This window comes from Gopherus flavomarginatus, chromosome 15, assembly GCF_025201925.1.
Source record: "Gopherus flavomarginatus isolate rGopFla2 chromosome 15, rGopFla2.mat.asm, whole genome shotgun sequence".
Lineage (NCBI taxonomy): Eukaryota > Metazoa > Chordata > Testudines > Testudinidae > Gopherus > Gopherus flavomarginatus.
The window spans coordinates 30,794,148-30,820,864 of NC_066631.1; the positions used below are offsets into that span (position 1 = coordinate 30,794,148).

The following is a 26,717-nucleotide window of genomic DNA, read 5'->3' on the forward strand; positions in this document are numbered from 1 at the left end:
TGTCCTGGTTTGGGTTTGAATTGATGGTTATGAAAAGAAATATCTTGTAAGTTATTACAAATCATGTGAGCCATCAGATCCCAAATTAGTGTTCCTACACTATGGTAATTCCATTATATAGGATTTTATTGCTATTACGATACATTTTCCCTCAAGTGTTAGAGGAAAATGCATTCTGGTAATCTGGGTAAACATTTTAAAGTATTTGAGTGTAAGCTAATGTGTACATTTTTTTAAATATAAGCCATTTCCTGTACCTTTTGAAAAGCTTTATCATCACTCTAAACTCCATTACATTCTTTTTGGGATGATAATACCTAGGGAGTATTATTGTAGTCCTCCAAATAACTATTTAAAAGAAGTCCTGTAATTAGAAAGAGCTAGTTTTTTTATATAATATTTCTCCACCTTTTCTTTTTAGCTATTTATTTGTATGAATGTGTAAATGTGCAAGATTCCTAAACATTGATTCATAACTTGTTGCCAACACACACTCTCCTCATCCACTGATCACTTAGATGCTTGCTGTAGAATATAACAATAAAAACAAAACACATGGGGGAGGAAAACCAAAGCCATCAGTGGAAACTGCTGCCTCTGTTTTGTAACTGAGTGCAAAAAAAAAAAATTGTAGGTGCATTAGTGTACTGTATTCAGCCTCTCCCCCCCCACATATTTTCAGGACAGTAAACTGGATTTAAAATGTCCCAAATGGACATCATTGAAAACTAAACCCAAAAATCTAAAATCGTCAATAGGAAACTAAATAGAAATCGAAAACAAGCGTTCTGTTTAAACATTACCAGAGATAACCACTATTTCAGTTTACACAAGAGATTCCATTGCAGGGAGGTGCTGAACAAAGTCCTTGCACTCGAATTCTGACCTGAAAACACCACTACTGTTCTTCTCCTCGGCCTTTCTTGAACAGGCGTTTGTCACTTGTTTTATGTGGCAATTGTAGACAAGGAGATAGATAAAAATAATTTGATATGTGTCCTATTTTGTTGTGTATATTTAGTGTTTGTTGCATTACAGAAAAGATCCCCTAGCTTTTGGCTGTGCTGAACTCTGTGGATTCCTTCTTGGTGTCTGAATGAACGAGGTAGTGTAAACAACTGAAGATAGGACAAACACAGGGAGAAAGACCACACTGATAATTAGTCTAGATAGGAGGGTAAGTGAAACTGCTCTTCTTTTCTTTCAGTATAACCTGGGACACTGCAAAGGAGTCAGTATTCTGTTTGGAAAAAGAAAATAGACAAGTACAGATGCCTGAAAATGCAGGATCACAAGCAATATTTCCAGTATGTTTTAATTGCTTGGGCCTAAGTGTAGCACTTGGGCTAACTTTAACATCAAGCAAACTCAGGGTTGAAACTTTTAACAGAGCAGGTACTTGCAGAAAGTACTGCTACATGGCGAGGTAAAACCTTTGTTTATTCTATCAGTGAGTCATCTTAAAAAATCATGAAAGCACATCAGACTTACATTGTTAGCCATGGAGAGAACTTCTGTAATTCTACAAAGTGCCTAGTTTCCAATAATGACATGGGATTAGACCCAACAGTTGGAGACATTTATATTACTGGCATCTATAGCCTGGTAAAAACATGGTGTACTTAGCAGCAAAGAATCCTGTGGCGCCTTGTAGACTAACAGAGGTTTTGGAGCATGAGCTTTCGTAGGTGAATACCCACTTCGTCAGACGCATTGTAAGGCTGCAGTGATCTGACAAAGTGGGTATTCACCCACGAAAGCTCATGCTCCAAAACCTCTGTTAGTCTACAAGGTGCCACAGGATTCTTTGGTGCTTTTACAGATCCAGACTAACCGGCTCCCCTCTGATACATGGGGTACTTACTTAGCTTGGCCAGAACAGCTTCCCCTAACCTAGAGGTTTCTGAGACTTCTTCTCAGTGGTCCTGATTTTTGTAGCCTCTCAGATTGAGGGAAAAACAGAGCATTGGAATTAGCAAGAGACATAATAATTCTAAAAAAACCTGAATAATACCTCTGATGCAGAAGAAAACCATCACATGTGGACTACAGCCCCTCATTATATTACATTCACCTAGTTTTGTTCAGATTATTTTTTTAAAGCAATTTAGGCCTTTTGGTGTGGACTGAAAAGTGGAACTCTTGAACTATGTTTCTGCGGCAGTTCTTCCAGTTTTGCAGGTTTCACTGCGGTGAAAGGACGCGTGTGCGCATGTGGGGGGAGCAGTAGTGGTCAGGCAGGTATGCGGAACAAGAAATAAAAATGAGGCTGTGAAAGGGAAAGGAGATCTATTCACACATTTCAGACCATTTGAAAGTTTCTCAAATATTTGGAGTCTTATTTCATTTGTCAGAATACTGAGTAATTTTTAATTCATATAACGACTTAGAGTGGCAAATATTAACATTATGGGCTGTTATATGTTGTTGTTGTTAATAAATCTAACCTGGGACAACTGTCAACAGTATTAACAGTTCTTTCATAAATGCAGAGTTCAAAATATCTTGTAGACATGGAAGAGCAGGAGGTCAGACTAGATGATCATAATGGTCCCTTCTGACCTTGAAGTCTAAGTAAAGTCTATGAGAGTGCCAAAAATAAGAGGCACCTCAAAATATCTTAACTTAAGGATTTGTTGCATATGTAACAAACTGGCTATAGTGTGTGCCAAATGCAAAGTGAACCAGGAGCTGTGCTGCAAAGTCTGGCACAGTGTTCTAATTGTTTTTAAATAGTCAGCAGTGTCAAAAGCAGCTGGTTAAACTAAGTACCATTACTAATTAAAGAGAACCAGAATCAGTGTGGAATGCAAGATCACTGCAGCCTTACAAGGGCAGATTTAGGTCTTGAACAGTTTCTGGAGCCAGAATGTAATGTAGTCAAAGAAACAAACAGAGCCAAGATGGCAGTGGTCTTTGCCAGTATTTCAGCAAAAAATTAAGGTTTGGAGACTGGCTGATACCTTGGAAAATTCTTAAACAGTAGATAGATAATTAATAATAAATTAATTGTTTAGCCATTGCTGTTTACCTAACTAGAGAGCTGATGGTGAAATTCTGGGTCATGACCGGGCAAACAGCAGGGGAATGGTTTTAGTTCTGACTTTACCCTTACACACGCTACAGAAGCTGAGTATCTGAGTTCCGCCAGCCACTGAGGTTTTATATTTTTGGTATGTTTCATCGCAGGCTGTGCTGTATGCAAGCCTATTCTAATCTGACCTTCCAACTCTGTGTAAACATTAACATAATTGCCCATATTTGAAGGCGTGCAAGAACTGAGAGTTGAAAGCAGCTTTTGGAAAAATGTAATTCAAATATCTAGAATTTTGTTTGCACAGTGGGCAGAAAAAGTGGGGATTGTTATTTCTTTGCAACAGTTGTATTTGTGAGTTGTAGGTGGAATGAATGTTAATAAAAGAAAAAGGGGTATCCAACAATGTCTGAATAATATAGTCATTTGCACTACTGTGCTAATTAATCATACTGTGCTATTTAGCAGTGCATGTTCATGGGAAATGTTTTCTGGAATTGCAGACCCTTGACAATCCAGGGTGACTTCAGCATGAGATAATCATCTTGTGCAGTACTACTTGTTGTGTTGGAACAACTCCTTACTTAGCTAAAGAGACTTCTGTACTGAAATGTTTGGAGGCTGGAAACTTGACATTTTCAGAAGATTTATAGAGTGGCAAGCATTGTACTTCACAGAAAAAGCTTTAGAGAAAGCTTGTGTAGATTGACCAAAGGGAAAGTAAACAAAGCATTCATGTAACCAAAACAATGGCTTTAATTGAGTTGAGAAGCACACATAAGGAGTTGCTAACACAAGGTATTTTGGTAAGCCCTGAAACAGTAAAAACAAGTTAACAGTTCTCTTCTATGTTCAGAAGATCCCTTCAGTATCAACACACTTTTATGGTATGCCATTCTCATAATTAATTCTATATATTATTAGCTTTACTGCGAAGGTGTTTTCCGTCTTCTCTTACATTCTATTTTTAATATTGACCTGTGTGCTTCTTGCACATATGATGTATTTGCTTGGTTCAATGTTTTTCATAACTTAAAAACATGAATAGTTATCCCATGTCAATTCCAGTATGGTAAATCACAGCTTTCAAAATCCTCTTCATTTATATCTTTGAAGCTTTGTTGCATTTTGGTTGGCTGTTGTTGTGGAGTTCTTTCAAGATCAGTTGCATCTTTTTGCTAACTAGAATGAGAGGGGAAAGCAATCCACATAGGAAGGTAAATACTGCCAGGATCAGTTCTGACACTGGCAGTGGCAAGTGTCGAAGGCGTTATGCTTCCACTCCATATAGTGCAGTGTAAGTTAGATGTCACTAGAATGGTCAACCAGCATCATATTTACCCAGATACTGAAATACTCCTGCATCTGATCTGCCTGCATTAGTCCTCATTACTTATTTTTACTGGTAAAGATGAACATGCTGCTGGGAGTGAGACTGAGACCATGAATTAAACTCCAAATCATGCATTTAATTTTAAATTTAAATACAAGCATGGAGTACACTTTGTGCTCCATCTGCTGCTTGAGATTGAATTCATTTTTTCCCTCATCTTTAAAGTAGCAATAAGATACTGCTTCTACTTTAGTTCTACAGACTATTTCCACAGTTTGAAAACACCACTCTATTAAAAGACTGCCATTTCATTCTCACTGTATGTGTTTGCTTATAGATAGGAATAGATTCTTTTGAACACCAACTATTTTTAACTAAGGTTAATACGCTCGTACACATTCTCATATGTAATGATGATAGCATGAGTTATGGAGGTGTCCTGAAATAGATAAATATGACCCCATTGTGTTCTGTGCATAAAACATTGATGAAGATAATACATTTTTATATAAACCAGAACAAAAGAGGTTCTCTGATTTTTGTTTCTAGAGAGAATCTTGTAAAATTGTTTCTACCATAATGAAAGCAGTGGAAACACCTGATACTCAGAGGAAATATGTTGAGCTTTTATGAGCTTGTACAGTACTTGCAGTTAGCTAGTAAGGTACAAGCACTAACGTGGATGTTTCTTCCCCACCAGTGAGGATGTCCTGAGAATGTCCTGGGAAATTAAAGTATATTACAAATGGATAGTTAACAACACATTTTAATTATTTGAGTGAGGTGATTCACTGCAATAATTTTAATTTAACCCTGTTATTTGAGTTTGGTGTATCTTGATCATTTTAAAGCTTATTTAATAGTAATTTTCTGCATATAGAAGCTAGGGCCAGCAAGCAAGGCAGTTGCCTGGGGCCCCATTCCGCAAGTGCCCCTGTGAAGCTAAATTGTTCAGGCTTTGGCCTCAGCCTCTGGGTGGGAGGGCTCAGGACCCCAGACTTCAGATCCATGCAGTGGGGCTTTGGCTTTCTGCCATGGGCCCCAGTGTATCTAACACTGGCCATGGTTGGTGGAGCCCCTAGAACCTGCTTTCGCCACCTCAGGGGGCCCCAGACCTCTGGTTGAGAACCACTGCTTTAAAGGACTTTTTATAGACAGTTATAGAAGCTTCAGTTGCTTGTTCTGGGACTACTTCCTGTCAACACCTAGTTGTTTGATTAAGGCATTTACCTAGTTTTGCTTCCATTAATTACATTCTGGTAATAATTAGTTCTTGCATATGTGGGAGTAGTACACTATTATGTCTAGTAATGTGTTCATATGTGTGAAATTCCCCAGGGTGCAATGTGGACTGCTGTGTCCCCTTAACTCTTTAGGTTTGATGCCTTGAACACTGCTTTGCTGGTGAACAGAAATTCCTCCATGTAAACTCACTCTCAGCGGAATACACAGAATCATAGAAATCAGGGTTGGAAGGGATCTCAGGAGGTCATCTAGTGCATCCCACTGCTCAAAGCAGGACTAATCCCCAGACAGATTTTTGCCTCAGGTCCCTAAATGGCCCCCTCAAGGATTGAACTCACAACCCTGGGTTTAGCAAGCCAATGCCTCAAACCACTGAGCTTTGCCATCCATGAATTACATATAGGTTGACACCAGCATATCCCCAGTCCAAGTGTTGCTGCCCCAGAAATGTGCAATCTACACTGTTCAGTGTCCTCCTGGACAGTGTAAGCTCATAGTCATGTCATTGTAACAATGGATAGTGGTTGTGCACCAGGCTTTTTGACCTAAGTAGAGATTCGTAAGAACTTCAACCAAAACACACGGCTTTAGATAAAACAATAAAACAAGTTTATTAACAGGAGAAAGATAAATTTTAAGTGATTACAAATGATAAGACATAAAATTCAGAATTGGTTAAAAAGAAATAAAAGGAAAAATACTCAAGCTAATTCCTTAACTTTACTAAGGCTAATAGATTTAAAAGCAGGAAAGTAGTTTTTCTCACCAAAAGCCTAGTGCAGCCTGTTCTGGCTGGAAAACTCCCCTAGTTCAATAATGCTGCTTTTGTTTTTCAAGTGATATCGCTGCTATGAGTAGAAATAGAGGAGGAGCGGTGATGTGGAGGTGTGTCTCTTATTTTTATACTCTCCTCCTTTTTGTGAGGGTTACCCTATCCCGTGGTGCAGACTAACAGCCTCCCGTGTACGTGAGGTTTGAAGTGTTTCTGGGTTGAAATGTAAATTATTTATTTATACTTTCTACCCCATTGGTGGTTGGCCTGTTAAGCAAGGTGATGGCTCTTTAGCATCTTCTTGGCATGCCAGTGTGTCTTTGTCTGTGAGAAAATGGTTTGTGGGCATTACCCAGAACTAAGACATGTTTCAATAATAACCATATAGCAAAATCTCATAATTTTACATGCAGTGATGTTACATTTCAACAGGATAGTAATAATCAGCAGATTATGAGTTTTCAAATGATATCTCACAAAGCACTCTTTGTACAAAGCATATCAAAACCATATAAAAGTGGTGAATATGGGATACAGGGTGTCACAATATGACACAGTTAAAGGATTCTAAATTCAGTGTTGCAGATAGACTCAACTCGGTAATGGCACTGATTTCTAAGGACAAATGAAGTAAAATATGCATAATAGCTTAATTTTTAAAGCGTTAATATAAAACAGAATGGACCAGATTCGCTCACACAGGCAGCAGAAAGGGGCAACAGCCTGGCCACAAATGGTCAGCAGAGTTCCTCTGGCAAAGGGAGTCTCTCTGCTGGAAACTACTGAGCTGGATCTCAGTCTGTGCACCTGCCTCCTTCCCTACACTGGCAAAGATGGCTTGTCAGGGGCTTTGTGTAATTCAGCAGCGCTATGCCTGTCCTCCATTGGAGTATTGATCACTAAGTACCCTGTGTCAGTAATACAACATGGAGGTGCCCAACTGCAGTTTTAAGTTAGTTCAAAAATTCTAGCAGAACTTCAGAATTGGGGAGTTGAAGGTGTAACCAGCTCCCTGATGGGGGCTCCACTTTCCTGCACCACATAAGAGTTCTGAGGAGAGAAATTTGTCCAATATTCACCACACATTTGTACTTTAGCATTTAGACTAAACTGAATGTATAGTAATAGTGTAAGGTTCCTGCATTGTGTACAATTTACATAGTGTTGATAGTACTAAATTTTTACTGCCATAATTAAAAACTGTTTTACTTCTTACTTTCAAAATGGCAGTAATACACGTTAGTCCCTAACACTTGTGTGTGCAGTTTAAAAAGAAAATCCCAAACTTTTGGTTAGACAAAGTGTACGTACGCATGTCATTTGTTTTAAAGAAAAAGCTATGTAAATATAAGAACGTTCTTTCTCTATAGGTTGAATTGTCTTTCAAAATGCAGAAATAGTATTAGACCTCTATGATGAGAACGTACTTTAAAAAACACAAACAACCCCCCCAATATTTGCTGTGTTAAGGGACGGTCTCCATGATGTGAGGGGTTTACTTTTGCTAACACAATTTCATTTTGGTTGCATCCTAAAAGTAATCAGTGTTTATGACTGGCTTTGGGAAGTCCGAGATGTAAAATACGTTAAGTGCAATAACAATGTAAGTTACTAATTATATCAGTATTAGAGTTAAGTAATAATTCTCAGTTTATACTGAGCAATGACCCTCAGACATAGAACTTTTCACTACTCTTGTGAAACCTGTACACTTACAAATATAAACTATTGCCTTCAGGAGGAATGTAAGGAGATTAGTCACACAGTAACCATAACTTTATTACTCTTTCATGCAAACCATTGTAGGAATAGCCTTGGCATCCACACAACCATGCAATTCTAGGCTCTCTTAGGGTGGCTAAATGACTAGAGTAGTGAAGTTTTGTTTCTAAAATACATGGCTGAAAAAAAAATTTAACAGGAAGGCTGAAAGGGAAGAGACCAAGGAAAGCATATACTGCACTAAAAGGAATGAAGAATCAGCTTTTCCTGGTAGACAGAAACACTTTATTTGCAAAAGGCACCAATCACTTAGTCCTGATGCTGTCTTTATTTGCCTTTCGTGCTTATGATCTAAAGTTTGATATTAGGTCCTTTATCTAATATTAAAATCATAATCTAAAATCTTAACTGATTCCTGGCAAGATGTATACTATTGTATTACCTTATTGTATGCAAAGACAATGGAAATCCACATGGCAACACCCACTTTTCCTTTTCTGAAATTTAAAATGATCTTTAATTCTTAATGTGTTCTGAAGCTTGAACAAAATATGCGTAAAAGCAGTTGTTCTTAAAATGACTAAGATTATGTTAAGATTTTCGAATATCTTTCTTGTTAGTTAATGAAGCTCTTTCACAGAGTGATACTAGTTCAGAATATAGAAATGAAATAAAAATTCAGCCCCAAATAAGGCTGTATTATTAAGTCATTCTTCCTGGTTAACTTGGAAAGGCAGGTAAAAGAATGATTTTTGTAGTACTGATTGTCACATAGTCATGCATAACTAAATTGAAGTAGATAGGGTAGATTTGATTTAAATCATGATTTAAATCACTACTTAAGAAGACTCGATTTAATCATGGTCTTCTGCATAAAAGTGCATTCTTGTTGGTTGTTATAGTCTTAATACATATTCTTCACAACTCAGAGATAGATCTGGTTTCATTTTTAGAAGGTACACACTATACATTTTTAAACAGTGATTTATTTTGAAAACTTTTCATATGAGTTTTACAGCTATATCAGAGAATAAATGATTGGTTATTTCATTTACTATAGGTAATTGAAGCGGATATTTATGAAGTCATTGGGAGGTGAACTATCTCCAATTCAACAGGTTAAACATTAATATTTGGAGCATTTTCTTCCCATGCTGTATTAGGAGGAGAACATCACCAGACAGACATTTAAATTGTTTTATAGGACTAAAACAACAATGTTAAGTATTCTGTTTTTTTTCCTTCAACGGCAAACATATAATATTTTAACAAAAAAGCATATGCCCCTCGCTTCTCACATTTATCTCCAGACTTCTTCTCCTTGTCCAGATCTATTCCGCCCCCAACAATCTTCTGTTCACTGAACTTTTTGAAACTTTTCACTTTTAGAGAGAGGTAAGGGATTGACTCTGTGTACGCAAATTTGCAGAGGGACAAAAGAGTTGAGGTCTGTTATTTCTCACCTCTATTTATTTATTTTAAAACATTTTTGCTGTTAACAAGCATGTTACCTCTGGAGACACAAATCCACAGTTTGAGAACTGCAAAACTAAGCATCTCTGATGGTATCTTCCAGACTGAGCACTGAGTGCCATTGTGTAGATAGAAATATTAGCCTAAATAATCTATACAAAAGCCCCTGGAACCCCATAAGATTGGGTCCCTAATCCATGAACTATTGGAACTCATTTACAAAACTTTTCTTAAACATTACATGAATATACTGTCTCATACTATAGAATTAGAATTTATAATCCCTATTCCATGATGAGATATCTTTGAGCTATAATATATCTTCATTAAAACGATCTTCAGATAGGTTTTTTCCTCAAAAAGCATTTTATAAAAAAAAATCCGATTTAAATAAAAAATACTATCCCACTGTGCAACTGGCCACAGAGTGCTTTGGGAAGGGTTTGCAATGCCTCATGGGGCAGGTATAGCGTCATATGATGCAGGTTTCTCCTCCCATCCTTCCAGGGGCATCCGAGTAGATTGTCAGCTGTTTTTCAATTGAAGGGGGAACAGGGGGGAGGAGAGTGGTGTGTCTGGGGTGGGGGAGACAGCAGACTGACTGATCTATCCTGAGGTAGGGTGAGAGAGACACCTTCCCACCCCTACATCAGCCCCTGGCTCTGCCTGGCACATTGGTCTCTCCTGAAGCAGCCCGCTCTGCCTGCCTGCTTATGGTCCTGTGACTGGTTCTGTGATTCCCTCTGAGTTCTCCCACAGCCTTCTCATCTGCGGGGAGCAGCATCCAGAGCTGCTCTGGGAGCTCTCCATGCTGAGGAATGTCAAAGCATTGCAGCAGTCCCGTCCCTCCCCCTCTCTGCCTCCCTGCAGCAGCAGTCTGCCTGCCGCTGTGCTCCTGTGCAGGGCACAACAGGAGCCTTCCCCGCTGATTTTCTCTTTATTCCCCCCAACTGAGCAGCACGCTCAGCTGTCAGATACTTCCAGGAACTTTAAAAGGGGAGGGGTGCATGCCAGCAGAGTGGTCATGGCAGGCATGGTAGGATACTGGGGGAAGCCAGTTATGTCGACAAAACAAACAGCAGAGTCTTCACTGACGCTTTGGGGCAAAAAGCTTAATGCCTCTTGTTGAGGTGGTTTTGTTTTGTCGGCAAAACAACAGAGTTTTGTCACCAAAAGTAGCTTTGTAGTGTGTATACCTCCCCTGTTTTGTCGGCAAAAGGCAATTTTTGCCGACAAAACTTTGTAGTGTAAACAAGGTCTTAGTTTAGTTGTTGTTGAGCGATAATATATTGTGAAAATCCCTGTGACTGTACAGGTTTAAGACTAGAAACAGGTTGACATGGCTGGATCCAAGTGACATGTTGAAATGCAGTCCCAATAATACGTATTTTGAAGAAGGAGAAATCCTATTTCCCCCAAAAAGTCACATTGATTCCTTTTGTGGAATTGTGTTGTGTTTTTGTTTGTTTGTTACACATTCCTCAAAGAAAGGTCGAAATAATATTTTTTTATCATTGTGAAACAGCCTGCTGGAAGCCATGTCAGGAAAATATACAGAAGCTGCTTGTTTGTCAGTTAAATATGCATGTCATAATCTTCCTGGAAGGACTGCACCAGAGAGAGAGAGAGAGAGAGATTGATTAAATAAAATGCTAGTTTGTGGTAGAAACAAAAAACAAGGAAACTTTAAAATTAATACACATTCCTTGTCTTAATACTTGCATCTTTCCTTTACATGGTGAATTACAGTTATGGTCTTAACTTTGAAGCCCTTGGACATGTAGTTTGTTAGTTTAATAGAACCTTAGTATTCCTTATACATAGTTATTTCTACAGTTCTTTTGAACTGATTATTCCGGAATTTCCATCCTGAGCAATAAACATTTAACTTCCCAAAGTTACATGCTGTTATTGTTGATTGTGAAAATCTGACACAAATAAACCATTACATGGACAAATTTGGGATATTTCACATACATTTGACATGGTCAGCAAAACTTGTCCCCTGTACTCTTACTGGTCTTCCAATTTTTTTCTGGAAATACAATGAAAATTAGTACGCACATGACACCCTTCCTCAAACATCCAAAGGCTCTGCTGTCCTAAAGGTCACTAGATTTTTGTTTTGGTAGTTCTTGTTTTGTTTGAAAGTAGAATCTAGAGTTTCCTTGAACTGCATTTTCTAACATCTTGGAATTGATGACCCTTAAATCCTATCAGAACTAGTGTACCTCCTTTGATGTCAGGAGTTTTGAGAATCTTCAAAAGTATATATGGGGACGTCAAGTGGAGAAACTTACCAAGAACTAGTACCGACTGCTAGCCATCTAAGAATAGCCGTGTCTAAGAACAGAAATTTGTGTAACACTTAACTGAACTAAACTCAAAACATGATTTCTCATCTAATTCATGTAGAAAACTATAAATCGAATAGATCTTTGAAGCTTTTCTTTGATACTGTGGGTTAATCATTATCTGTTATGAATGTTTCATATTATAAGAATGGTCATTTAAGCAAAAAGTAGTTTTTAAAATTTGTGAACAAAAATAGTGTGTGGCAAATACTCCAGAATTCTTAAGATTTATAGTTCTTGCATTTATAATGTGATCTCTGTTTATAGTTTTCTGCTGCTAGGCTGCTGCATTTTAATGTACGGTAGTGTCTCTGGCGGTTTACTAAAATATCCATTCACTGAACTGTTCCTATCGCAGTTCTAGGGAAGGGTTAAAATCTGTAAGTACACGTGACATATGCAAACTATGAATCATTCCAGTAGATCTGTTCAACTCTCCTGCCTGCCCAGGCAGCAGGCAGATGCTGTTCCCTTGGTTGCCATGGCAATCCTGCCTGTACTATAATAAAGCCCAGCCCAGATCCTTCCTTAGGCAGACCTCTGCGGCTGTTTCACCTAGCTCATTGTTTTTTTCTCTAGAGGAGGAGGAGGAGGAGAGAAAGGGAAGGAACCAAGTGAATAGAATAGGATACCAAAGGCAACAGTTTTTCATCTGCTTATAGCCAATTGAGCCTTATTCAGGGAGAATTCAGAGCATGGCAGGCTCTTGATTTGTAAGATTCAGATGGGCTTGCAGGCAGCTGTGCTAGCCAACGACATCTTCAAGAGTGTATTTCCTAGCAGTATAGAGAGAGGAGCGAAAGTGTGTAGCGACTTGTGATGGAGTGGAGAAAGTCTCTCTGCTGACTACTTGTACAGCAGTTTATCGTTCCCTGCTACATTCCTCTGTTCTGAAGCCCCTTCTAAGTGGAGAGCTGATGTCATCCAGAAGATCTCTTGGCAGGCTCTGAGCAACCAGCAAGTCCAGTCTTGAAGGCAGCAGACTTAATACAGTTCCCCTTCAGCTTCATTTTGCCTAACTATCTTGGGATTTATGTGCCTCCAGAAATGAAAATCTCCTAACATCGTTCTGAGGATTATGTGTGACCTGTGAGAAGGGGATTCTGTGATCACTGATACCTGCTTCATAGTAAAAGACCGGGATTTATTGGTCAGAAGACTGTATCACTTTGTCCAGTGAATGGATTGTATGAAAGCATCACAAATCGGTGAAACATACTGTTACCTGAAAACCTGCCAGGCCAGAAGAATAAGATTCCTTCTAGAATTCTAATATTAAAAATATACCTATATCTTGGCTTTAAAAGGAGCTGTGTTTTTTCCTGTTCTGCAATGAGAAAGTAAGAGAACAATTCTATGCTTGTAAATAGACAAACTGTTTTCAAGTAACTATTTTCAGAAGTTAAACCTTAATTTTCTTTTGTTTACATGCTTGATACATTTAATTTTTATTTTGGTGAGGTTCTTTGGTAATTGGAAATCTGATTTGTAAGTAAGAAGAAATTCCATTTTATTTCTTTTTATTTGGGAAATACCAACCTCCACCACACATACCTTCTGTTATTTAAAAATACTGACGTCTAGTGCTATTTATTTACACTAGACTCTGTTGAAAAAATTTTTATAGCTTTTTTTTTGCAAAACAAACAGCTCTGTAAGGAGTATAGAGAATTAAAAAGAATAAATTGACATTGAATATTGATCGCCTCCTTTTTTTTCCCCCCTGGAACAATGGATTACCTTGGAGACAAACTAACAGTGGCACAAACTCACATGACCCAGTGGATGGGGACAGTGCGTAGATCCTTACAGGAGGCACTAAATTTAGTCACAACTTCAGTTGCTCATGAACGGACTAGCGGGGAGGGTGGAAGCAGAACTCCCTTCAAGCGAACCTCCTCCTTCAGGCATTTTGCATCCCGGAGCAGAGAATCATTTAGAAGGTTTTCAGTGCGGAGTCAGCAGAGGTTCTCCTCCCTGAGGAAGAGGCAAGCCAGTTCAGAGTCACCAGATCTTGTAAGCAATGCCCCCTTTTTAGTTCTCCGAAGGTAGATAACTTACGATAAAAATGAAGGAAGTTTTTTCACTGCAGCATCTTGGCCGGGAACACTGATCTGTGTCATGTCAGCTTTTCAGTTTAAAAATATGTTCCAAAACACTTGTAATGCTTTGGGCTTTTTCTGTAGTGCAAATAGAAATTTCCATTAACTCTTATTGGTCAAAGTTAATTTACGCAAGTTTCTGACAAAAACTAACTTTGGTGTTCTCTTAAAACTAAGATAGGACAAAGGTCTAGTCTGTAGTTGGCAGAAGTTAGTCTGAAGCTGCTTTGTATTTCGTATGCAGATGGGGAACACATTTGCCCAGTGTAACTTCTTACTTAATGTGTACATTTGTTCTTTTCATTTTTAATAACAATGTTTTAGGTGAAATAATGTAGACTGGTAAAAAGAATCAAGGTGCTGTCACCTTGCAGCTAATAGTAAGCCAATACTATTGTCCAATAAGGGACTAAAAGCTTGTCTATTCTTACGTGATAATTAACATTTTAGTATTATGAAATACAGAATGTGGGATCCACACTGGAATCTGCGGGGCATAATTTAATGAGAGCATGTGAGAATGATTTGTCTTGCTCTCCATACAGTTTGACTTTGGGCCATGTGGAACCATTTTTTGATTAAATGTCTTTTTCTTTTTGGGACTTATCTTCAGAAAATGCCCACTTTCTTGTTAAATAGCCAGCATGACAAGGTGATAAGAGAAATGCATACTGCATAGGGAAGAGCTTTTTATGCATATGAGGGGTAAGAATTCCCCAGGTCAATAAAAGCTCAATTTGGGGACAGTCTGAAGTGGTATGGGATTGGGGATCCTGCTCTTGCTCCTGCCTAGCAGATTTCTGCCAGGCTTAGCTGATAAATCACCATAAAATGTTTGGGCAAAAGTTAAACCTCTGTAGTTCATAATTTGTATCTCTGCATTGTAAAGCCACAGAGTTTCAGGTAGTTCCAACTGCTGTTTTCCTAGTGAAGTAAAAGGAAAGGTAGTAAACCCTGCTAATTCTGGGTATGTCTGCACTACCAAATTAGGTCAAATTTATAGAAGTCATTTTTTTTAGAAATTGTTTTTATACAGTTGGTTGTGTGTCCCCCCACACAAAATGCTCTAAGTGCATTAAGTTGGCGGACTGCGTCCACAGTACCGAAACTAGTGTCGACTTCTGGAGTGTTGCACTGTGGGTAGCTATCCCACAGTTCCTGCAGTCTCCGCTGTCCATTGGAATTCTGGGTTGAGATCCCAATGCCTGATGGGGCAAAAATGGTGTCGCGGGTAGTTCTGGGTACATGTTGTCAGCCCCCCCCTTCTCCCCCCCCCCGTGAAAGCAATGGCAGACCATTGTTTTGCGCTTTTTTCCTGGGTTATCTGAGCAGACGCCATACCATGGCAAGCATGGAGCCCGCTCAGCTCACCGTCACCATACGTCTCCCAGGTGCTGGCAGATGTGGGACTGCATTGCTACACAGCAGCTGCTCATTGCCTTTTGGCAGCAGACAGTGCATTACGATTGGTAGCCATCGTCGTATTCCTGGGTGCTCTTTTAGCCGACCTCTTTGAGGTCAGTCGGGGCGCCTGGGCAGACATGGGAGTGACCCATCCAGGTCATTCCCGTCTTCTGGCGAGCAGCCAGGAGATGATGATGATGGCTAGCAATCGTAATGCAACATCTTCTGACGAGCACCCAGGAGATGACTATGGCTAGCAGTTGTACTGCACTGTATGCTGCCAGCCTAAGATGTAAAAGATAGATGGAGTGGATCAAAACAAGAAATTGACCCGGCAATGTGCACATCATGCTGATGAGCTCTGCATGGTCACCTGTGCTGATCAGCTCGCCACACTGGCCAAACAGGAAATGAAATTCAAAAGTTTGCAGGCCTTTTCCTGTCTACCTGGCCAATGCATCTGAGCTGAGAGTGCTGTCCAGAGCGGTCACAATGGAGCACTCTGGGATAGCTCCCGGAGGCCAATACCATCGAATTGCGTCCACGCTACCCCAGATTTGACCCAGCAAGACCGATTTCAGCGCTGATCCCCTTGTCAGAGGTGGAGTAAAGAAATTGATTTAAAGAGCCCTTTAAGTTGAGAAAAAGGGCTTCATCATGTAGACAGGTCCAGGCTTAAATCGAGGTAATGCTGCTAAATTCGACCTACAATCGTAGTTTAGACCAGGTCTCTGATTGTTAAATGAGCCAAGTCTCTTTTAAACAATTATTTCATTGGGAAGGAATTTAATAAATGGCTACAAACATTTAAAGAATAGTTCAACAAATTTTAAAGCAGACTACTGATTTAGGGCTTCCTTTTGCACCATTGAAAGCGAGGGAGTTTTCCCTGGATTTCAGTGGGAGCAGGATCAAGCCCTTCATTTCTAGTACCTAGATAAACTGTGAGTGGCCCTATTGTGAACTTGTTCAGAATTTTTTTTTTTTTTTTAGAAAGCAATATGCTTTCCTAAAGCCTAGAGGCATGGATAGATTTGATGGAGGCTAATTAGGATTTGTTCATTGTGTGCTTTATGTAAATCATGCATTCCTCAGAAAGGTATGGCATCTGCACACACAATCCTGCTAATATTTCATCAGCAATAAAACCTACAACACTTTATTGGACTGACTTGTTTATTTACTGTTTGGCAACTAAGCTAAAGAAACTGAAAAAGATGTGTTGTCAAAGAAGCACAAAAGCAGGAAAGAGGCAAGTTTAATTGGAAAGAAATGTAATGTGGGGAGGGGGGAGGGAAGCACCTCATGGGAAATTGTGACACTACGCAATTAGAATTGTCAAAATGAAAAACAATTTTAAATTATCATGCAAAAGTGCTACAAATATATGGACTCAGAAACAGAAAGAAATGGAGGCTGCCTCTTGCTTAACGAGTCATTTAGAAGTAACAGCAAAACTTCCCATGGCTTACAGCGTAGAACATCTTCAGAGGCAGGGTGGCCTTTGAACTTACTGCTCATGCAGGCACCAGAGCTGCTTTAGGTCTGAATCCTGCAAACGTTTTTGCATGTGTTTAACTTTAAGCATGTGAGTAGTTTAACTGAAATAACATCAGTATTTTCCAAAGTTAAACATTTCAGTGGTTCAGTTTAACCAAAATAGCCTAGGGATATAGGAACTTAGAATTACTGTAGAAGCTTCGTTTTATTTGTTGTCCTAAATGAATTTTAAATAAGAAAAGTCCCTACATAATGGAGTTTATATTCAGTATGATTCAGTATCTGGCAGTACTTTCACAGAAATTTTACCTTTCTCTCTGGGGCTGATATTGGGGTTTGTTTTAATAACTCCATGGAATCACTAATAGATTTTTATTAAATACCAGTGTAGTTGAAACAGTGTGTAATCCATCAGAAATGGGTTGGGTGTTAGTCATTTTTACAATGGTAGTGTAAGTTTGCTCTTGATACTTTTTGTAGGATGCTTTCAAATGACTGTGAAGATAAGCTTTTGCTTACTAGTTTGGGAGCTAGGTGTCCACTAGTGAACGCCACCTAATTATTTCTAGGTGGAGTTGGATTCTTGTGTTCCATTGCAGTACAGTACTGGTTGAATGCTTAGTGTTGTACAAGACAGGAAGGAACTTGCAAAACTCAAGGTGAACTACGCAGCTGAAATTACAGTTGATCTAAGCATACTGAATGCCCCCCAAAGAATTTGGATGAAGTGGAAGTGGAAGACAGTTCAGTAATAATTTTTAACTTAAAAATAATGTATCCACTCCTTCCTTTTGTACCAACCCCTTCTATGAAACTCTCTGGACCTTCCTCACAGGATACCTATTCAAATAGATTACAGATCATTAGGAGATGACAGGCTGATTTGTGAAATGAACACGTATGTGTTTCTTCTTGCGATGTGAGTTGCTTCATGGTATCATTTTGAGAAATTTTAATATTTAAAGGGATTGGCAACCTTATGGCCCGTGGCGCGCCAGGGTAAGCACCCTGGCACGCTGGGCCGGTTTGTTTACCTGCCGCGTCCGCAGGTTCGGCTGATCACAGCTCCCACTGGCTGCGGTTCACTGTCCCAGGCCAATGGGGGCGGCGGGAGGCGGCAGCTAGCACATCCCTCGCCCCACGTGGTTTCCCATTGCCCCTATTGGCCTGAAGCGGCGAACCACAGCCAATAGGAGCCATGATTGGCCAAACCTGCAGACGCGGCAGTTAAACAAACCAGCCGGTCTCCCTGGTGAGCCGCATGCCAAAGGTTGCCGATCCCTGACTTAGTGCGTCAGACTGTGCGCTTCTATTTCATCATTTTATTTTGCCATATTTGTCAATTATTTTGTACTGAAATCAGTGATTTCTCTTTTATCTCCTATGGAACCCTCCAGGCGTGTTTTTCATGCGGAGTTTGTAACTATACTTCCATGGCCACAGACTAATGTAACAAACACTGCATGATGAGCCACATCCTCCCCAGCCATTGGGCAGCTTCACAATGCTCCAATGGTCTAATTTAAGGTTATTTGTCTCTTAAAAGATTTTCTAGCCTAGGGCAATGCACTGGTGAGGCAGTCTCAGTATTTCCTATACTTGCCTCTTCGTGCAGCTAGTGCAGGCTATGTGGCCTAACCTTAACCTGGCACGGAGAAATCCCAGAATCAGGGAGTGGAAAGATGACTTAAAATAACCTTCACCTACTTGGACCTTGGACCCCATGCTTCAGTTCTTGGTTTCAGCTGAGGATCAGGACCAATAAGTTCTTGCTTGATCTTGCAGAAGCAGATACTGGGCTGTGAGGGGGAATAACTAGAGTAAAAGCTCAGGGAATAGATGCCATGATAGATCAACAAAATTGTTTTTGGTGTAAATGTTAGGTTCTTTTATAGTGAAATCTCCTTCCCTCTCTTTGGTGCTCTTTTCTTTGTTTACATCTCTTCAACATTTCAGATTTTAGTAATTTTGGCAGCACTAACTTCCTGACATGAGTCAAAATCTTGACATTCTTTGCTGCCTCTAGCAGCTTGGTGGGAAGGTTCAACTACAGATTCCTCAGGAAGGAAGTCTGGAAGGAAATGTCTCATTCAAAATCTAGTTTTTTAGTTTACATGAGGGTACAAGACCTTATACAGAGCACATTGTGAGTCCTATTTGCACTTTACAGCAATCACTTCTAATCTCAAAATATTATCATTTCAGGCCTTTATTTCTAAAATAAAAACCAGAGGAATAGATGGCCTCATGTGAGACCACTATTGGATAGCACGAACTTGAATCAACAGAATCTATATATAGATTTATTTATTTATTTTTATTTGGGGTGGGTGGGTGTGTGAATTGTTGTTTGTGTCAGGTCAGTCAAGTGATATAAGGCTCCCAAATACATTTTTAATTTATTATTTATATTACCATAGTGCCATAGGTGCCTCAGGCATGGAGCAGGACCCTGTTGTGTTAGACGCTGTTCAATCACAGAACAAAAAGATGGCCTCTAAATTCCAGTCTAAGAATCCTTAAGTGTCTGTACATTTGTCATACCAAAGAGCTAGTTTGTACTAAGCTATAAACAATGCAAACCACAATGCAAGATAATGATTGTAAATATACTGTTTTGGCTTTATTCAGCAGAAAGCATTTTTAAGACATTTGAGAGACGTTTTTTTCCTGTTGTACTTCTACTGTTCCACATTTAATTTTGCTGCTGAGAGTTTACATTATCCTGTGATTTGCCATGGTTTCATCCAAAGTCAAAACTATATTGGCTATGCCATATTTTATACCTCCATTATTCCTTTCCCATAAAACCTGCTGCCTCTGCCACATCTATAATTTGGTCTTTGCTTATAACAAAAGCAGCAGTCACAGGTGTATTTTTTCTTTCTTTCCAAGCCTCTCCCACTTTGGGGGGAACACACTGGGTTGCCTATTGGGTGTTGTGAAGGCCAATACTATAACAGGGTTCGAAGGGAAGCTAGATAGGTCCATCAGTGACTATTAGCCAGGATGGGCAGGAATGGTGTCCCTAGCCTCTGTTTGCCAGAAGCTGGGATTGGGTGACAGGGCATGGATCACTTGATGTTAACCTGTCTGTTCATTCCCTTTGGGGCACCTGTCAGAGGACAGGACACTAGGTTCGATGAACCATTGGTCTGACCCGGTTTGGCCATTCTTATGTTCTTAAAAATCTTGGAGGAAATGCTGACGATGTTCCTGGGCCTAAACTATGTTGCTTATGAAATGCTCCTGGGAATGTCAAAAGACACTTACCACTTTGCAGGGATAAACAAAGCTGAGCTCCCAAAACACAGTGTAAACAAGAAGTATCTCGATTAGATCTCTCTTCTTGAACTGCATTGTCTTAATTTTATATGAGATAATTTTCAAACAAAAAATAGAAGCTGCAAAACTTAGATCTTATTGTTTTGTTAATGAAGTGATTTTTATCTGTAGACATAAAATTACCCACGAGTTAACGATAATCAGCTAGTTAATTTCCTATAAGCATCATGGTAATAATAAAATGACAACTCTGTGTGTGTGTGTGTGTGTGTGTGTGTGTGTGTGTGTGTGTGTGTGTGTGTGTGTGTGTGTGTATAAATTAAATTTTATGTATATATGTTTTGTTGGCTTGGCTGCAGATCCTGGCAAAAGTGAATAGAATTGCACTTCAGTGGCTACCTTTCCTCCCTGAGAGGTTCTGAAGATAGGTGTTGGTCTTACCTGCCCCACTGGCTCTCATATAGTGTGCCATCTTCTCGCTCAATGTGTACGTGAAGTCAGAAGGGGAGACTGAGGGTGATTTAGATTCCATTGAGAGAGGTGTTGTTACTCAGTTCTTAATTAATTTTTTTTTTTAACATCCATACATTGCAGTTTCTCTGCTTTTCCCAGTACTTGGCTCAAAGTGAGATTTGAATGACAGCAAGTTTGGCTGCTGCTATGTTTGCACTAATATGTGGAAACATCTTGAGGTTTTTGCAAGGATTATACTCCCTCAGGTTAACAGTCTACAGATGCTTGTTCAACACCAACTGCTCTTAAATTTTTAGACTTTTGTGGTGACTAAGAAGCACTTTAGTTAACTAACTGTGTCCCTCTCGGCAGTTTATGGCTGGGTGCATTTCAAGATGTCTGTGGTCTTGTGGTTTGTATCCAGACAGCCTTTACAGAGACTGATTAGTATCCCTCCATGCCACCTCAGAATTTGATTTACTGTTGGGCTTGAGCCAGCAGTTCTTAGACATGGGTCAGGGTATTCTTCTTGAAAGTGACACTTCTCTGGAATTTGGTGTTCTCCTTGGTATGTCAAAGGCAGATTTTGTTGACCCTTCAGAACGCTGTATAAAGCACATCTTTCTACCTCTGTCTCCTGCCTTAGGAAAGGATAATGGTGGGATATAAATATATAAAAAAAAAATGGAACTATACCTATCTCTTAGAACTGGAAGGGACCCTGAAAGGTCATTGAGTCCAGCCCCCTTCCTTCACTAGCAGGACCAAGTACTGATTTTGCCCCAGAGCCTTAAGGGGCTCCCTCAAGGATTGAACTCACAACCCTGGGTTTAGCAGGCCAATGCTCAAACTGCTGAGCTATCCCCCCCCCTTAAGATGTTTTTGAAGAAGTTCAGTTTATCTGACAGTGGCCCGTATGTTTTGTTTAATGTGTACGTTACCTTTGCCTTAGTTATATTTTAGCCGTATCTCCTCTGTTCCTTCACACAGTTCTTCCGTTCTGCTCCTGGGATCGTTCCTTTTTACTTAGAATTGATGTGGTCACATGCCAACTTTCTTTGTTTGAATGTAATGCTAGTGAAGTTCAGGACAGTGCTGGAAATGGAAGCCTTTCATTCATACACAGAAATAGGGTTGTTTCAAGACTTCCCCAAACAGCACTGCTAATTAATCTCAACCCTGCCCTTTAAGGACTGCCAGTAAGGGTTAATGTGATTCAGTTTCTGTCATCTGAGATTGTCTTCGTGGAGACCTATTACGTACTAGGAACTAGGTTTAGGCCAAAAATAATTTTCACATACACCAGTGAACATTCATAGATTTTGAGGCCAGAAAGGACCAGTGTGATCATCTAATCTGACCTCCTGTGCAATATAAGTCATGAAACTTCTCCAAAATAATTCCTAGAACAGATCTTGTACAAAAACATCCAATCTTGAAAGTGAAAATTGTCAGTGATGGAGAATCCACACTCTGGATAGTATCTGCTTTCATATGTTACTGATCTGAGCAGGGTTTGTGTGGGTGACTTTAAAGTGAAGGCTCATACTTCATTACAAAACTCATGAGCAATCCAGTCACCCTGTGATAGACTTTGTTCAAAAATGGGCACTGGATCTGTAAACATGTATGTGCTCTTGAATGAATGGTCATATTCTGGCCATGGATGGTCACTGGGCCAAGAGAAAACTGACATCTGTTATGTTCTTCAGTTGGATTTTTTCTTTTTCAGGAAGCCCTTTAATTATAAAATGCATGCCATTATAGTTCTATTTAATTATTCCCCGACTCTTCTCATGTATTATAAAACTCCATGGATTTTTAACTTCTGAGTTGCTATTCCAATTAACCTTCAAAATGTAATGCTTCAAATTGTTTTCTCCCCCCTGATTTATAATTGAAATACTCCAGGCATCACACATAGCAGATGAGGTCTGAATGCTTACCATGAGCACCTGGATTTAGTATATTAATTTTATAATACTTTTTATATGGAGATACAGTGGAAAAACTAGGTTTTGGAGAAAACACTACTATAGAGTTGGGGTTACTTCATGAAAATGTAGTAAGAAAATAATAGATTTTAAAAATAAAACAGAGTTAAGTGTGGAGCCAAGGTGTGTGTAACTACTAGAAATATTTCTAGGCTACTAACTTCATAAGATGCAACTGTGGCCCATGTTATCTTCTAGTTACTGCAGTATCTTTCCTAGCTACCTCTGCCAAACTTTTTGAGATTGAAGCATTAGAAATAAAAATGTATTTATCAAATGTTAAATACATTATTTGTGAAATCTTTATAGAATATGTGTTTAGAGACACTTCATACATTTGTTTACAATATGAAAAAGCCTTTTAGCTCTCAAAGTGCTTAATTTTTTTATAATTAACAGGTGAATTTATACATTTGTGAAAATGGCAAGTTCAACTAACTATTAAACATATTCCCAAAATATTGTTGAGTGGGAGCGACTGAGGCGTTTGCTGTAGTGGTGCAGTTTAAGTTGCTTCCATTTACATAAGTATTTATCATGGCCATAAAGTCACCCTTTAGGGCTTGTCTACATCACAAAGTTGCAGCGCTGGTGAGGGGGTTACAGCGCTGCAACTTAGGAGGTGTACACATCTGCAGGGCATCACCAGCGCTGCAACTCCCTGTTTGCAGCGCTGGCCATACTCCCGTTTTGTCTCGGGTGTAGAGGATCCAGCGCTGGTGATCCAGCGCTGGTAATCAAGTGTAGACACTTACCAGCGCTTTTCTTGACCGCCGTGGAATAAGCAGGTATCCCAGCATACCTGAGGAAGCCTCTGGTAATCAAGCAGGTCTCCTTCCCCGGTTTACTCTCGCGTTCCCCGAACCCCCGAGCAAGCAGGTGTCCTTCCCTGCGGTTTGCAGGGGGGTTCGGGGAACGCGAGAGCAAACCGCGGCGAAGCTGGTCTCCTTCCCCGGTTTGCTCTCGCGTTCCCCGAACCCCCGTGCAAGCAGGTCTCCTTCCCTGCGGTTTGCAGGGGGGTTCGGGGAACGCGAGAGCAAACCGCGGCGAAGCTGGTCGCCTTCCCCGGTTTGCTTTCGCGTTCCCCGAACCCCCGAGCAAGCAGGTCTCCTTCCCTGCGGTTTGCAGGGGGGTTCGGGGAACGCGAGAGCAAACCGCGGCGAAGCTGGTCTCCTTCCCCGGTTTGCTCTCGCGTTCCCCGAACCCCCGAGCAAGCAGGTCTCCTTCCCTGCGGTTTGCAGGGGGGTTCGGGGAACGCGAGAGCAAACCGCGGCGAAGCTGGTCTCCTTCCCCGCGGTTTGCTCTCGCGTTCCCCGAACCCCCCTTGAAGCCGCCCAACAGCGCTGCAGTGTGGCCACATCTAACACCACTTGCAGCGCTGGTTGCTGTAAGTGTGGCCACTCTGCAGCGCTGGCCCTATACAGCTGTACTAATACAGCTGTAACAACCAGCGCTGCAAAATTGTAGATGTAGACATACCGTTAGTCAAACATGGGCTCCTTTTGAAACCTCAGAGTGCCAAAGAGAGCATTTGTATGTATTCTGTTTGGCTGAGAAGAATTAAATGCCCAACTCATTTTTTTCTTTTTCTATTAGTAGCTCAAAACATTCTAAACTTGTAAGATGCATGTGACAGGATCCCTGGGGTGCAGCCTGGGACTATGGGACTGCTGTGCCCCTTTATCTCTCCAGCCTGGGCGCTCTCTCTCAACTCTTTGCTAGTGACAAGCAGCAAATCCCTCCAGGCACTCTTATCACTCAGCACAACCGCATGTGGAGCCCCACATCCAGCTAGACTGCATGAATGCTCCCTGAGCCACTCATGAATCACACAGAGAAAGGCACCAGCTGAATCCCCCCAGTTTCCAGCACTGTACCTCAGGAATATACCATCTTTCACTGCTCAATTTATTAATTGGTTAACCACTTCATCAATGGAAAGTGCAAACCTTTGCAAACCTGAGCAAGCACCTTTATCAAACACGTCAGGCAAACTTACTGGTAAAGATAAACAGTTAAACAAATTTATTGACTACAGAAGATAGATTTCAAGTGATAACACATGATAAAAAAAAGTCAGAGTTAGTTACCAAAATAAATAAAATATAAGCGCGCAGTCTAAACTCTCAACCCCATTAGACTGGGCAACATCTAGATGAAGCAGTTTTTCTCACTCCGCTGAATATTGCCATTCATAGTACACAGATTTCACCCTTGAAACCTGGGCCAGTCTCCTCTGTTGGAGTCTTAAGTCTTCTCAGTGTCCTTGTTGCTTGCAGCATAGTTGGGGACAGGAGAAAGGTGAGGCATGGGCCCCATGTCCTGTTTTAAACCCTCAGTCCACGTGCTTGGAGAACTCAAGTCCAGGCATGTCTGGGGGCATTGTTGAGTCCCCAGGCGAGGCTGAGAAGTTTATTCTTCCTGGTGTGGCCTCATGCAGGTGAGTCTCTGCATTGTAGCTCCCTTGCTGGACAATGGCTGTTGATGGGTTATTTGACACCGCACCCGGGCGTTGGTTACTTTCCTTGCTGTTGTCTCTGGGGAGCTAATATCTGGATGATTCCCCAACATACAGCATGTTTTAGTGACAACCATATAACACAATCTCATAACTTCATATGCACTGATGATGTACTTATTTAGATAGAGCAGTGACTTTCAGCTGATCATAACCTTTTCCCTGATACTGCAATGGAATGCTTTATATGCAATATCACAGTTAGTTATATACAGATGAGGAAATGGGGGTTACAAGATGCTCCCCAGGGCCGGCTGTAGGCACCAGTGTTCCAAATATGTGCTAGGGGCAGCACGCCTGCCCTTTGGAGGCGGCACTTTTTCAAGGGGCAGCACTCCATTGTGTGTTGTTTTTTTTTGCTTGGGGGGGCAAAAAACCTAAAGCTGGCTCTGATGCTCCCCCAAAATATAGTATGTCACAGCATGTATCTGACTTCATGCAGTGGAATATGAAAAGGGAAACTTCAGACAACTGCATATTAGAAAAAGATTGAAACTGGGTATTCTGAGTCTGGCCCGGAAGTGGCACAGGTGTACTGGGTGTGCTCCCAGCCCTGGGAAAGGCCCTCATTGTGCTCCAGCTTCCTCTGATTAGCACATGATGATAATGGAGGCAGTAAGAAGAGAGGTGGAAATTTCAACCTCCATGTCTGGAAAAAATCATCTTAGACTGGAAATTTATTCTTCCCTTTCCTCCGCTTTAAAAAAAAAAAAGTTGTAAGTGGAGCACCATCTCCTCCTCTTTCTGTATAAAGTCTGTGTGGCACCGTGGTGCTCTTAGTGCTGAGCTAGTGCTGAGCTAGGAATATCACTGTTATGGCAGCATCTGTAGAGAAGATGCATGACATAGGTCTCAGGAATGTACTGTAATCCCAGTGATGTGCACTGCGAAGTTTGGAGCATGTATGAACCATGCATGCTCTATTCCCTTTGAGTAGGCAATACTCATTAAATACATGGTTTGTTTTTAAAGAGCCATTAGCCTAGTGTTCTGTACTGAGTGATTAGAATGAGGTACATCAGCTTGCTATGATTTAACACAAGGGAGCACTGAATTGGACGCTTTTATGTCTTCTACAGTGAAACTCTGTTTCATTTGCCGATTTACCTTTTTTAGGGGGGGAAAGATGCAAACTGCCTAATAAATAAAAACAAATTGTCTTAAATTATTTATTCTGTGCATAATTACTTTATTAGGAATTATTGCTCACCTATAGTAAATGTATCTACTTACAATATTGTTTTTAATGAATTTTTATATACCAATAAAATATTCACACAAAGAACAGTAATGAATCATTCTTGAGTTTAAAATATTTTTTTCCACTTTTGTCAATTATTGCAACTTAATTTCTAAATTTGCAGAGAAACATTGCAAAGCAAAGAGGATAGCACCACTGTAGAAAGTATGCTTTTTAGAATGAGTCAGTTATGTGTCTTTTCTATGAAAATAAATGGACCTTAACAATGACAAATACATTTTGACGAGTTTAATTAATGGATGACAAGAGCCAATACGCAAGCAGTTC

At 40.2% G+C, this 26,717-nt stretch overlaps 1 protein-coding gene across 4 annotated transcripts in view; it reads left to right on the forward strand.

Annotated features, from left to right (window-relative positions):
* The window catches only part of KIAA1671 (KIAA1671 ortholog), a 156,025-nt gene that overhangs the window by 71,057 nt on the left and 58,251 nt on the right, over positions 1–26,717 (forward strand). The window contains exon 1 of one of the 4 annotated variants that reach the window (XM_050924026.1): positions 12,483–13,949. The exons of the other annotated variants lie outside the window; for them this stretch is intronic. Coding sequence (XP_050779983.1) covers positions 13,665–13,949 — 285 coding nt within the window. The 5' untranslated portion in view covers positions 12,483–13,664. Of the gene's footprint in view, positions 1–12,482; positions 13,950–26,717 lie in introns of those variants that run through there. 4 annotated transcript variants of the gene reach the window in all.